Source organism: Zootoca vivipara, chromosome 14 (assembly GCF_965207765.1).
Source record: "Zootoca vivipara chromosome 14, rZooViv2.hap1.1, whole genome shotgun sequence".
Classification (NCBI taxonomy): domain Eukaryota; kingdom Metazoa; phylum Chordata; class Lepidosauria; order Squamata; family Lacertidae; genus Zootoca; species Zootoca vivipara.
Genome location: NC_142597.1, coordinates 28,799,867 through 28,814,340, shown reverse-complemented (window position 1 = coordinate 28,814,340; position 14,474 = coordinate 28,799,867). Strand labels below are relative to the sequence as shown.

General features: G+C 41.6%; 1 protein-coding gene across 6 annotated transcripts in view; it reads right to left on the bottom strand.

The window, feature by feature from the left end:
- ARHGAP32 (Rho GTPase activating protein 32) overlaps window positions 1-14,474 on the bottom strand; it is a 211,550-nt gene that overhangs the window by 100,068 nt on the left and 97,008 nt on the right. For 4 of the 6 annotated variants that reach the window (XM_088657541.1, XM_088657542.1, XM_035139366.3 and 1 more), the window contains exons 3-5: window positions 13,602-13,693; window positions 11,877-11,918; window positions 11,426-11,510 (exon numbers count right to left, since the gene is read on the bottom strand). In XM_088657541.1, coding sequence (XP_088513667.1) covers window positions 11,426-11,510; window positions 11,877-11,918; window positions 13,602-13,693 — 219 coding nt within the window. The remainder of the gene's footprint in view (window positions 1-11,425; window positions 11,511-11,876; window positions 11,919-13,601; window positions 13,694-14,474) is intronic. The other 2 variants (XM_088657543.1, XM_060268468.2) reach the window with 1 other exon arrangement.

The window sequence follows — 14,474 nt, the reverse complement described above, 5'->3', positions numbered from 1 at the left end:
AACTCAAACCCAAGGGCTGCACAGTAAGCAGAGACAACGTCAGGATCACAAATAGAATCAGCCTTGAGAGTTAAAGAGGGATATAATTAGCCAGAAATGGATCTAAATTAATTTCTGAACCAAAAAGAAGGAGCATCTGTATGATAACAAAAGAAGACAGCTGGGAACTTCTAACTTGTATGTTGTAACTCATCAGTGTAAAAAGAAAACGAGGAGCAATCTTTCCAACCTTAGCCTTTCCTACTGTGTATTTTGGAACTAGAAACCCACAGTAAATTTAAAACAACAAATTTACAGATTACATTATTAAAGAACACATGCCATCAAATCTTCCAACAGTCAATGCTGGCTAGAGAACACAGGTGGAGCATTTGCCTGCCTGCCTTTGTTTTATGATATGTATGCCCTGTTTTTTATGATATGTATGCCCTGTTTTTTGACTTGCCCCTGCTTGCCCATTGCTCCCAGCCATCTTAGACCTGCAGGCACTAAAACCACAAAATACAACAACCTTCCCATTCTGCTGGAAACAGATGTGGGTACCAAAGCAATGCCTCACTTTTTTTGGATGGCAGATACATTTCCTTCATCAGACAAATCAGATCTCTTCCCCACATTCCAACAGCTTGTACTCAGGCAGCAACATCCACCATCCTTCACATGCTTGCTGATGAGTTGTAGTCCAAAATTTCGAAGGTGCCAGCTTGGAGAATAGTCTTTCAGGGAACAGAACCCACAGCTATAATAGCTTCAGCAAGAGTGCCTCACACCTCATGCTCCCCAAGCCTCACACCTCATCCTCTCAGTAAGTTGTAGTTGGTTTTTGAGAGCTGCCATCATTCGCAATTTTCATATAAATCGCGTACTGTTAGACAATGTTTCAGGAGTCACTTTAAATGAATAAAATTTTAGCCCTCAGGAGATAAAGTGTTGTAGACAAGTGTTTTAAAAATTTGCAGCTTAGCATTGTTATATGGGCACACACAGCTGCAAAAGCATCTCTCTCTATCACTCACAATCCTCAAATTCCCAGATACGACAGCGAATACAACACAACAGAGAATTGCTCTGATCTTAATAAGGACAGTTGGTGTGTTTGCTTAAGATCTAAAGCTGGAGGCAGCTGGCTTTAGATTTTCAAGTGGAGAACATCCATGCTTCCATCACAGTACTCCGCTGATGCAACCTGAAATTTATTTAGAACCTTAATTAGATAAAACTGAGATAAGTGTACAGGAGACATCCTGTGATTCTATATTAAAACTGTTACAACCAGCACTTTGGGCTCAGGTTTGGTTTTTTTAAAGCATGCCTTACGACATTCCCTCACTCTTCTACCCCTGCACACCATTTTTATGGGCCACCTAACCTGAATAAGAGTTTTGGGGCACACAAATGCTTCCTTGCTATTCTGGGACATTTCAGTTACTCCTAAGGAATAAGCACTGCACAGCTGTTCTTTTTGGATGATGTTATGTTTTCTTTTTGCTACCTGCAATTTTTTTCTATTGGACATCTTTGTGGCGCTAAACACTAGGTGGCAGTGTACTACAAAAAATAGTGTTTGCTACTCTTGCAACATGCAGAATCACACATCAATATATTTTCTCAGCTATACCTGAGCAGGGGAAAACTGATAATCAAAAACATAACAAAAACTGATAATGTGCATCTGCACATCTAGATACTAGCTATTTGTCATGTAAAGAAGAAAGGAACTTTTTCCATGCCACAACATGATTTAGAGACAGTGGTGGGGCTGCTGCACTGCCCAGCCATTCAGCTTCTATTTGCGTCATTAGCTGGCCTGGATTCCCAGCTTTCTTGCTTAAAAAGCAAGTCTCTAACCCTTCTGGCATCAGGGATACAAGGCAAAATATGCAGGAACTATTCACATCATTCATTTTGTGAGAAAGTAGCCTGGGGTGTATGGGGTATTAGGGGAAGGGTAGTACCTCAGGGGGCGGGGACATGCCATGCTCCTTCTGGGGTAGTTTGTCCACATTTGGTACTCCACCCTGCACTCAGCTCTCACCTGTGGCTCTTAGAAGCTGTCAGGATGCAACAGTGGCCACACCCATGGAAATGGCTTTGACTAGCAAGCTAAACCAAGTGAGGGTAGCCTATGAGCATCAAACCAACAGTGAATTAGGGACTTCCCCTGCGTATAAAGACAGGCTCTGGCAGATCAAACAGACAAGACCGATAGTGGGTCCAACACTCATGAAGGTGGCTTCTGAACATGCTGTAGGGGGAAGTGGGGGTAATTAGGGCTCATCAATCTGGGAAGGTAGCCCAACTAAGAGAAGGAAACTCTGGTCCTAATCCTCTGCTGCCTTGCAGCATATCTGCAGGAGGACAAAAGGCTAAGGAGTAAACTCTACACAAATCCAGAGAAGATGGTTGGATGGCGCCTTGTACGCCTCCTTCTGGCAAGTCCGGCAGCCCAGTTGGCACCAAGCGTATTTCTCTGCTTTCCTTTGAAAATCAGCTTTCCTTTGCACATCAGTAAGCCCAGGATGGAGGTCCTGTTGTCTGGGCAGCCCAGGACCTCTGTACACAATGTCCAGGCCTGAGCTCCGAGGAAGTCACTTTGGTGCTGCTAATGCAACAGTTTGACTTCATCCCCGGAGGCACACTCCATTGTCTCTTGAGACAGACAGGTGCCAACAACTTCCAGATGTCATGGCTTTCTCAGCAATTTAGAACATTGTGTGATTACCATATGATCACATTAATTGCTAGAAATATGTAATACCTGAAAAACAACATAGGGGAATCCCATCTTAATAATGAACCCCATCAGCAGAAGCCCTGTGCAAGGGCTTTGACTTGTGCAATGGGACTTCACTCCATGTGCCCCCCCCAAAAAAAAAAATGATTGGAGGGATCAGCAGAATCCCCAGAACAGCATATGGGAGAGAGGACTGTTCCATCTAGAAAGCTGCTTGAACAGACAGAAAATTTCTAATACAGTGGTACCTCTAGATGCGAACAGAATCCGTTCTGGAGCCCTGTTCGCAACCAGAGCAGTGCGCAACCTGAAGCGCCAAATCTGCACATGCTCGCCGCGTGATTCGGTGCTTCTACACATGCACAAATCGCCGAACCCGGAAGTAACCCGCAGCATATGTAACCAGAGGTATGACTGTAGCACAACAATGACTTCCTCTTAAAATGCCACTTGAAATGAATTCCACTTAAATCAGTCAAGCTGAGAGTAATAAGGGCACTAGAAAGACAGAAAATGTCCATGTGAGAAAATGAAGAGGAATTTCAGTTTGTAAGCATGCAAGGTGGATAAGATCCATTAAATTAAACAGCCTAGTTTTACTGTTCTTTTCCTGCAATATCAAGTGTGGATTTCCTCATTTTTTCAGCCACTGTCTGCTTCAACAGTGAGTCTCTCTCTTGAGTTACACAACTGTTCTGTTTTCCAGCAGTCTATCACTAAGCTTAACAGATATGAAGATATGAATAAAAGCACATTTTTCCTATAATGTGATATTGTGTGTTTTAACATTTCCAGCCTACATCTGTTCAAAACTACGAAAATAAAGGTAGGTGAAGCAAGAAAGTAACTATGTCTCCTTGTCAACCATTCGTTCAGAGAACTGTACCTTTTGCAGAAACAGACCAGTTTATTTAGCTGAAACTCCTTATAGGTTGCACATTCTTCAGGCTTTTACTACTCATGCCTCTTTAGCTTTCCATACATAATGGGGATTTCAACTCCTTTGTTTTCTTGCGTTTAGTCTAGGCTATATTTCATACAAAAGGCCTAAAAAGTGATGGAAGTAAACAAAGCTCTGTGCTTTAGAATGCCAAATGTCATATAAACCAGACATTTTACAGAAGACTTTGAAATTTCAATGTGTTTTGATGGTACTATATGGGCTGCAATATTGATTTCATGAGTTGTGGGGACACTTTCAGAATAAATTCTAATGATTTTGCAGGTATTAAAGCCATCTCAGTTGTTGATTGTTTCTCTCAAGTTACAATACAGCCAAAGAAACAGAAAGTACCGTACTAGTTCAAGACACTGACTTGGCTATCATCTTGAATTCTGAGCTTCCTCTTAAGAAATCAGCCCGGGGAAAGCAGTTTTTCAGTTTCAGAACAGCCAGATTAGTCCTTAAGAGCGGGTCCTCAAAAATTAACCAAAAGAATCCTCTTGTATTTCATTTTTGGAGAAATTAGCCTAGACAAATTCATGAAATGGAGCTTTGTGTGTTGGGTGCCAGGAGGCAGGATCAATATGAGGTGCTTTACAAAAGAAACTCCCACTTCATTCACAAGAATGAGAGAATTTAGGTCAAGTGAAACATACAAAGCAGTGTCAACACTTTGCCTGGGGGTCTCTGGAGAATACCAACAACTCCACTTTTATTGCTGTTAGGCTAAGGGAGATCAGCCTAATAACAAAATTGGTCCCTAAAATGCAGAATTGAAAAATGTTCCATTTCAGATACGTTTATAAAAAATTAAAAACCTTCTCTCACACCTCACACCCCTTTTTAAAAAATCTGTGCTCTTATAATTCACAAACCAGTATATTTATACCAAGACTGCATCTGTTTATTACTTTTTGCAATGAAAACTTCTATAACAATATTCAGCCCTCTATATACTTCAGTGTGCTGTAAACATTCAGAATTTGTATCTCTGGAAACTAACATGAGTGTTATCTTTGATGTTTTCACGTGATACACACACACACAGAGAGAGAGAGAGAGAGAGAGAGAGAGAGAGAGAGAGAGAGAGAGAGAGAGAGAGAGAGAGTGTCCCCAGCCTTCATATTGTATTCTGACCAAGAAACAAAACCTGGGTAGGTAGGACCACAAAGATAGCAGTTGCTTGCATAGTTCCCACTGGCTCCCATTAACTTCTGCAGGGATGAAAATGTGAAGCAATGGAGAGTATAGTTGAGAAGGCACAGTACACCAGACACCAGATACTGAGATTACCATGGAGTAAGTTTAGCTGGAGTCCCTCAATATTACAGACCTTTCTCCACCCACCCACACCTGTCATAAAAGGTAAAGGGACCCCTGACCATTGGGTCCAGTCGTGACCGACTCTGGGGTTGCGCGCTCATCTCGCATTATTGGCCGAGGGAGCTGGCGTACAGCTTCCAGGTCATGTTGCCAGCATGACAAAGCCGCTTCTGGCGAACCAGAGCAGCACACGGAAACGCCATTTACCTTCCCGCCGGAGTGGTCCCTATTTATCTACTTGCACTTTGACGTGCTTTCGAACTGCTAAGTTGGCAGGAGCTGGGACCGAGCAACGGGAGCTCACCCCGTCGCAGGGATTCGAACTGCCGACCTTCTGATCAGCAAGCCCTAGGCTCTGCAAATTGTCGTATCAGTTAGAGAATTCAGAAGTTGTAGTGGTAGTCTTAGGTTGTGTTTGTGTATAAAACCACTCCAGCCTCTTATCACAAGTTGCAAGCTATATGTAGCTCTGTTCCCAGTGTCAGCAATACTGAATACGTTTTCTACAAAGACGGAGATAGTGTGTGTGTTGCAAAGTTGCCTTTGCCAGCGTGATGCCATTGTTTTACTCAAGCAAAGGCGTTACTTGGAGCATTAAAGGACTCTGTATGACCACCTAACCACTCTTAATCTGTGATTAAAGTTCTAAATAGATTGATTAATCAAATGAGCTTTCAGCCCTACTACTGATAATATTTATTAAAGCATGTATTGAAATGGAATGCAAATAGCATTGTGCCAAGATCAGTATTGGGCCATTTTGTTTCTTCTGTCTGTGCTCTCAGGCGTAGGAGTAAAAATGAATATTCAAACATGTGATCTCTCAGTTGACACAAATTAGCCCTTCAGGCAGTGTAGTCTGAGTATGAAAGCAAGAATCTGTACCCGCATAAAAACAGACCATTGGAGCAGATCTGAGATTGGAGTTGCATTGCTACACCAAAAAAATCCATTCCATTATTCACGGAATCCCTGGCACTGCCCACATTATATGTGTGTATTATTGGTATTAGCAATGCCAGAAATGCCTTTACTTCAGCTCAGTACTGATTTGATGTAGAATATATTTTCCAAACTTCTCAGTTTTTCAGCCAATATTTTGTTCTGCTTTTCTGCTTCTAGATTTTGTAACACTTTTAAAATGTGCTCTAAGTTATAATGTCACATTTCGCAGAATGGGTCCAAAATGGTTCTTTCTATGCTGGCTCCCAGCTGACCACAGTTAATGAACTAGGAACTCGGCTTGGGAATAGTTCTTCCACACTACAGTTAAGCAGTTCATAGAAGCCAATAACCAATAACCGGTTCGCAAATGGGAAAGGAAAATAGGTAACCTTCTGAGTCAGCTGTTGTTGGTTCTGCTGTAAAGGTGTAGTTTTCAATATACTGAGTTGTATCCAGCTAAGTTCTACTCTATCTATTGAAAATAATGGAGTTAATTAACTCTTGTTCCTTAATTTCAATGAGAAGTAGCAATGACATTGGATACAAGCCACTGTTTTTATGGACTTTTCTAGTTTTAGAATGTGAGCTGCTTTGGTATTTTCTGCAAAACGCAAAGTGTCACAAACATTCTTTTAAATAAATTAAAAAACTGAAATCATAAAAACATAGAACTGTAGATTTGGAAGGGACCACGAGGGTCATCTAATCCAACCCCCTGCAATGTAGGAATCTGAACTAAAAGTGATGTGAAGAACTCATGATGGTGCTTTTTACTTCAGATGTTACCTTGCTTTTATAGATATCTTTGCTCATTTCTGCCGCCTCATATATGTATTCTTATTAATATGGAATGTATTATATGAGATTTAGTATTGCCTCCCCAGGTATGTTGTTATACCTTTATGTTTGTTTAGTTTGTGTTTATGTATTAAAAATGCAATGAATTGGGTTTTTTTTTTAATAGCTCCTTAGAGACGGGTATTGGTAAGGAACTGGTATATGAAAACTGCGAAGCCTCACTTTTTTTGCTACAAATAAATAAATAATGTTTCAAATATTAATTACCCATAATTAAAATTCTAGCCCAGAGAGGGCAAAAAGTAATAGCCATTTTCCTACAGCCAGATCTGATAATTAGTCTTCTCCATAAGTGGATTCACAGCCTTTCTCCACCTTGCACTATGATACTGTCAGATGTTGCAGGCTAAGTGGGGTTGGAGACAGTCAGTATGTGAATTAGATACTTGGTTCTTGCTGTGATACACACTGTTGATAATCTGATCAGTAGATTTCAGTTAGTATTGATGTAACGTTTCCCTGCAGTGAAACACATAACAGTGAGAGTTCTCAAATTGTTTGGAGTACCCAAAAAATGGTTGGATTTTAGTACTACCCTTGGATTCAAGCACTAGCCCCAGACACAGTAAGATTCTGTCAGTCTGATCATACAGCATAACTGGATAGTACCAACTGCTTAGAATACTGTAAATCCAAAATGACATTTTTGGAGGTATGCCAGAGGTATTCCAGATTTCCTGTTATTGTGTTAGAATTCAGAGTCTAACCATTTCTCTTGATTTCAAATTTTGACAGCTTTTCTTGTTGTCTTAATGTTACAACCAAAAACTGGTTATAATCATGAACAGTTTCTAGGCTGAGTAGGGAATTGTATAATGTCTGTGTGTATCAAATAGTGTATCGGAGAGAGGCCAGGACAGGGGGAGTGCAATCTTTATTCCTGCTTCTTGAGCTCTCTGAAGGCCCAGGTAGCCTCAGTGGCTAAAATTGCCTTTTGTTTGGTTCACCAACTACAGCCATTCCTGAATAGGGATAGCCTGACCACTGTAGTCCGTGCAATGGTAGCCTCAAGACTGTAACATGCTCAGGAGGCTGCCCAGGAGGAAAGGAGCTGCAAGCAATCGGGAGACTGTACCTGCGTGCAACCTGTATTTGCTTCACCCATTTCAATCCTTTCCTGGTTCTGGGAGTCAGGGAGCTTGTCGCAACAGGAGAGGGAGACACCCATGCCTCTTGGTCTCCCTTTTCTCCAGCTTCTGCCTCCAATTCTTGGCTTCTCTCTGCCAAAGACTCTCCCTTCTAAGCCCTGTTACCATTTCAGCTTCTGATACCTCAGGCTCTGAGCCTTCTTCCCTTGGGGGTTCTCCAGCCAGTTTTGCCCACCACTCCTCTGTGTCCATCCAGTCCATGACACAAACACTCACCAATAGAGCAAACTTAAGTTTATCATTTGAAGAATGACCTTTCAGCACACACTGTAAAATCCACTAGCTCAGTCTTGAAAGATTAATGCAATAATAAATATAATTTACTCTCTCAATATACTGGTGAATTCTTACTCTTGACAGCAGCAAAGCACATCCTATTTCTGAAGGGATGGTATTCCAATAAATTTTTTGATCTGCAGAGCTAACTAATATTTAATCCCACAGCAGTCTTACTGAAAGTTCGGTAATTTTTTCACAAATAAAGAGCTTTTCATTTCAGAATATTAAACTAAAATAAAATACATATGCTTCATGACTTTATTGATGTAAACAACATTTTAAAGCTTGATTTTCTGAGGCCTGTTTCAACACCTTCAGTTGCAAACCTTCAGTTGAATGTCAAACAGAGTTGGGGAGGAACCATACTGTCTGATTTTCTGGAAAATATTTTTATGCATTCATTCATTCATTTGCTTTTTTTTTCTAGGCTGCCCTTCATCCAACAGAATCTCAGGGCAGTGCACAAAATTCCCAAATCTATCAAGTGTTATCATTCCTGATTTTAGAAGAGCGGAAATCATTTAACCTATACCCTTCTTTTGGTTGGGGCCCTATATTTCATTATATATTTTGTTAGTGACTAATTGTAAACATGTAAAACATCTAACAATTCATGTCTGTAAAAGTACCGTAATTTCAGTCCTACCGACTTGCTTCAAATTCAGATGTTGCACCCCAAGTGTAAGTAATCATACAAACAACAACACACAAATACTGTAGCCTTTTCCCCTCCATCAGTTAATAAAACAATTTCAATTTCCAACCCACATTTAAAAGTAACACTGAAACAATGTAATTGGCTATGCTCAGATGTCAAGCTAAACCAGTGGTGGGGGACATCCAGCCCATGAGCTTAATTAGGCCCAGTAGAGGCTGTTTTCCCAAACCACCCTCACTTGCCCTACACTTGATGCCATATGTGATGTCAGGTGTGGGACATCTAAAGACCTGGCTTCAAAGGAACAACTGGGAACTTAAACTGAAATTTTCCATTGGCAGGTGTAATTTGGACTACCTGTTGTCTTTGTCCATGCAGTTTTCTTGGCAAAATACTGGAGTGGTTTGTCAGTTCCTTCTCCAGGTAGAAAAAGCAATGACAAACCTAGACAGCATCTTAAAAAGCAGAGACATCACCTTGCCGACAAAGGTCCGTATAGTTAAAGCTATAGTTTTCCCAGTAGTGATGTATGGAAGTGAGAGCTGGACCATAAAGAAGGCTGATTGCCGAAGAATTGATGCTTTTGAATTATGGTGCTGGAGGAGACTCTTGAGAGTCCCATGGACTGCAAGAAGATCAAACCTATCCATTCTGAAGGAAATCAGCCCTGAGTGCTCTTTGGAAGGACAGATCGTGAAGCTGAGGCTCCAATACTTTGGCCACCTCATGAGAAGAGAAGACTCCCTGGAAAAGACCCTGATGTTAGGAAAGATGGAGGGCACTAGGAGAAGGGGACGACAAAGGACAAGATGGTTGGACAGTGTTCTCGAAGCTAGCGTGAGTTTGACCAAAATGTGGGAGGCAGTGGAAGACAGGAGTGCCTGGCGTGCTCTGGTCCATGGGGTCACGAAGAGTCGGACACGACTAAACGACTAAACAACAACAATTTGGACTGCCAGTCGCAGCAGGGTGGGGGGAGCCCATTCGCAGGTGCAGTTTGAATATAAATCACACCTGGAAACAGATTTCAAAAGGACTTGTAACTACTGATCAACTGATTGGCAGTTACAGCAAATCCTTTTAGCCTCGTGCTGTCTTCCTAAAGTCAGTTAAGCAGAGCACCAGACTTTGGAAAGCAAGCACGAGGCTCCATCAGGGCCCTAGTGTCATCCTAGAACCCTCCCACCACATTCCCCAAACTGGGAAAGTGCTAACTAGGCTTTGAGAAGGGGGCAGGCAGACTCTAGGACACTGTCAGAGCCCTAACACCTCCTTCCCAGAGCCTCACTTACCTAGCTTTGCAAAGGCAGTGCAAGGAATTGGGAGGCGGACATCAAATGTTGCTGAGGGAAGCCCAAAAGGGTCTTGAGGGCCACATGTAGCCCTGGACCATTCATGGGACCAGCCTGATCTAGATTCAGCTTCATTGGTTGGTTTAGCTTTAGTAATACAGTGGTACCTCGAAAGACGAATGCCCAGCAAGACAAATTTTTCGCAAGATGAATGCGTCTTGCGATCTGACGGTGACTCGCAAGACGAATTCGTTTTGCGAAAAATTCGTCTTGCGAATTGCGGTTTCACATAGGAATGCACTGAAATTTAATGAATGTGTTCCTGTGGGCAAAAAAAGAAATTTCAATGCATTCCTATGGGAAACCGCGATTCGCAAGACGAATTTTTCGCAAAACGAATTGACTCGCGGAACGAATTAACTTCGTCTTGCGAGGCACCACTGTATTAGGAACAATCAGTAATTGGGAATTTAAGAAAGCTTTTAACCAAAGACCTATTTAAGCTGTGTTTATTAAAAGCTAGGGAAGTGTTTAAAAGCTGTTAAACAAGGAGCAAGATCACAATTAAAAATCCATTATCAGAAATGCCAGATAATATTCAGAAGACTGCTTTTATGTCTTAAGACTGTGAATCAACTCCCTTATACAAGCCATTTAATCAGTCAGGATGCACAATTTTAACACTTTCAATAATAGCTTTACTGTGGAAATATATGTTTAATGCACTGGAAAGATTCAGTATTCATGTCACTTTTAATGAGAGTAGAATAAAAAAACTCAGATTTAGATTATTTGTTGCACATTCCTGAGTTACATTTAACAGTAGACACTTATTCAAAAAGGTGACAGAACTGATTTCAATTAGAAACACAAGGGCACTTTAAATGTGCTGCAGAGTCCAGTAGTCACACACTCACACCATTATTACTAGGAAAGAGATCATACTCATTCAAATACAGTATGTGGAAGCAATAAGGATTCAAAACAGGATTGCCCCAATCCAAAGAAGAATGGGAGAATGCTAAATGCAAAAACAGAGGTAGGAAGGTTGGAGGGAGGTTGCAAAACAGTCAGAAGATGCAGGTATAGGACCACCGGTGGGTGGGCGTAGACAACGTTCATAGCCTGTGGACTGTGAACATACATGTTCCCTAATAATAACATGTTTTATAATAGAGCTTGCCAAACTGCATGTCGTTAAGTAAGGTCAGCTTAACAGAGAAATGACATTGGTAGGAAACTCACCTGTATATTGCCAAAGTCTACATTTTCATAATGGAAGTGTGCACATTCTGCCATCTTTGGAAAGTGGCCCTTGGTAAAGGATAACCTGAAACACAAGTAACAGATAAGATGTGGAACATCACAGCAATTAAAGTTCACTGCCTTAGTTAGATACATGTTATACCAAAAGTATTATTAGGATACCTAATAATCCCAAGTAAAACAGAACAGGGAGTGCTGTCAATGTGACACAAGGAGGCAGTGAGGAAAAGAAGACTACAAGAAATGCAAGCTGTTAAGTTTCATCTGTCCCAGGCTTTTAACAGGACAGTGCATTGCAACCCACTGAACACCAGTGCCTAAAGGGAAGATGCAGGGACAAGGTGTTCATCCTCGAATGCCATGGGAGAGGAGGTAGTCAAGCAGCATGGGTGCCCTTACACCATCAGAACAAATGAAACCAGAATTTTACCTGTGAAAGGAATCACAGCCCATCAGTCCAGGGTTGGTAGATCTGGAGGGGCAGGGGGGTAAGAGAATTTTTAAAATCCTTTGTCTAGTTTAAATCTTATGCATCCTAAGTGCCTTTCAAGCATCCCAACTGCATAAATTTTCTGGTGTAATGAGGCTATATTTAAGCAGGTGCTGAAGCTGGTTTTACCTCCTAGAGCAAATATTCTGGTTGTGAAACAAGAAGATTGTGATCACCACTCACTCTTCCCATGGGAATTTAAGAGGGAAATGAGATTTAGCATCTGGCTTCTCCCTACTAGAAAATAGGGTCATCAGCTTTTCTATGAGAATCAGCAGATGATAGATGGGTGTTCTGAATAAATCCATCTATGTTGGACAGCCCTCTGAACCGTAAATCAACATTACAGCTAAAGAAGGGTCAAGCACAAATCCAGCTAACAGATTATACAGGCCTGCGTTCTGCTTAAGGCAGGAAAAACAGAGGAACGAGTGAACAAAACAAGGGAAAGGAGGACAATCAAAGAGACAGTTAGCATGGAATTTGGAAGAAATAACCCCCCCCCCCAACTTCTGTTAGTAAAGGCAAACCTTTTTTTCTGAATTAATGTTATAGACCCACTTCATTCTTACACGTAAGTATGGTATTTTAAGCTTATTTTAGACAACATGTCATACCACACAGATTAAAGAATGCTTATCTGTGGCCTATTTTGATGCCTCAAATATAAATCGGGGTTTGCTGCTGCAAGCTGGTCAGAAACCAGAAGGGAAGAGGCAAACCATACTTTATGCTAACCATAGTTTAGTGTTATGTATCATTTGACAAGGTCATAATTAGTTTATTGCTCCATATGAACCTTGAGTCTAGAGGGCTGAGTAGACAGAAACAAAAACAGACAAGCAGTTTTAACTAAAGTTTGTGGAGATGTAACTATTAGCCGTGGTTAATGACACTTAAGAGAAAGTACTAGGGAGAGGAATTATGGTGCTGGAGGAGACTCTTGAGAGTCCCATGGACTGCAAGAAGATCAAACCTATCCATTCTTCAGGAAATCAGCCCTGAGTGCTCACTGGAAGGACAGATCGTGAAGCTGAGGCTCCAATACTTTGGCCACCTCATGAGAAGAGAAGACTCCCTGGAAAAGACCCTGATGTTGGGAAAGATTGAGGGCACTAGGAGAAGGGGACGACAGAGGATGAGATGGTTGGACAGTGTTCTCGAAGCTACGGACATGAGTTTGACCAAACTGCGGGAGGCAGTGCAAGACAGGAGTGCCTGGCGTGCTCTGGTCCATGGGGTCACGAAGAGTCGGACACGACTAAACGACTAAACAACACTAGGGAGAGGAAGGGAGTGCATGACCCTAAGGCCCAATGGTTAGAGACTGGCAGCACCAGGTCATATTGTCGGATTCGGTTCAGTCATTATTACTCCAAAACAGCTGGTAATAAAAGATTATTTGAAGGAATTGTTGAGAAGGGAGAGGAAGTGCATAATCGCCTGTTGTTATTTCCTAGTTTTCAGCTGTAACAAGTTAAGAAGCACTGAAAGTGTGGGTGGGCTCTCAGCTAATATGAACCTATTTCCTGTTGCCTTTGGATAACACTAATTTGTTTGTTTGTTTTTAAGCACACAACAGTAACAAATTGACTGGTACCTTGGACTCAACCCCCGAGAGCCCAGAAGCTACAAACATGACAATGATGAGACAAAGCAGCTTACTTTTTCACATTCTTCACTTTCATGCTAGCTGTGCTGCCACATGTCCGCAATGGTAGTTCTCCTGAAATCTCAGGGATGTCTGCTCCTCTTGCCTGGAGGGGAAGAAAATAAAAGAGCAAGAAAAGTTCAGATGCTTTTAACAGTAAAGCCTTGTCAATTCCCAAGAGCTAGGAAACTCCTAGCTGGATCTTACAGATTAAGTAAATATGCAAAGACAGCTAAGCTACTTTAAAAACAGGTGTTTGATCCCGGGGCTTCTAAATCACATTTCAACTTTTAAAAAGCTTCCAAAGAAAGCAGGAGGCACCCAACATTTTTCACTGCCAAAAGGATAACTATGAATGGTTTCTTCACTTGTGTTGCCATGCTCCCCGGATGCAGAGCAGGAAGGTGCAGTTGAGTGTCCTAAGGTGCAGTTGAGTGTCCTGGATTTGAACCAGAAAGGCCAAAGTTCGAATGACGCTCACTAAATTACCATGGGACTGATGCAATCTCTTTTGTCTTTTTCATTTCTAAGAACAGTTTATTATGACTTTCTATATCAAAGAAAAATAAGGAAAGAAATGATAAATGCTTGGAGCACAGCAGCACTCTCTTATCCCAACTTCTTTTACAAGGCTCTTTATAGGACAAAGAGCAGAATAGCCCCGTGTTTACTGTTTTGAGCTTCTTAGAGGAAGGATGGAATATAAATTACTGCATCATCAGAGATCAGTGCACACACACAAAGACAGGAGCCACTTTCCCCTCTGACTGATAAATGTTCCAAATCAGCTGACAGTTGAAGCCAAATGTTCATTCTGGCAGGGAAAGGCAAAGCAAGCTCATTACAGCTGCTGCTTTTTTGGCCAGTGGATGTGGCCAGGGTGGTCT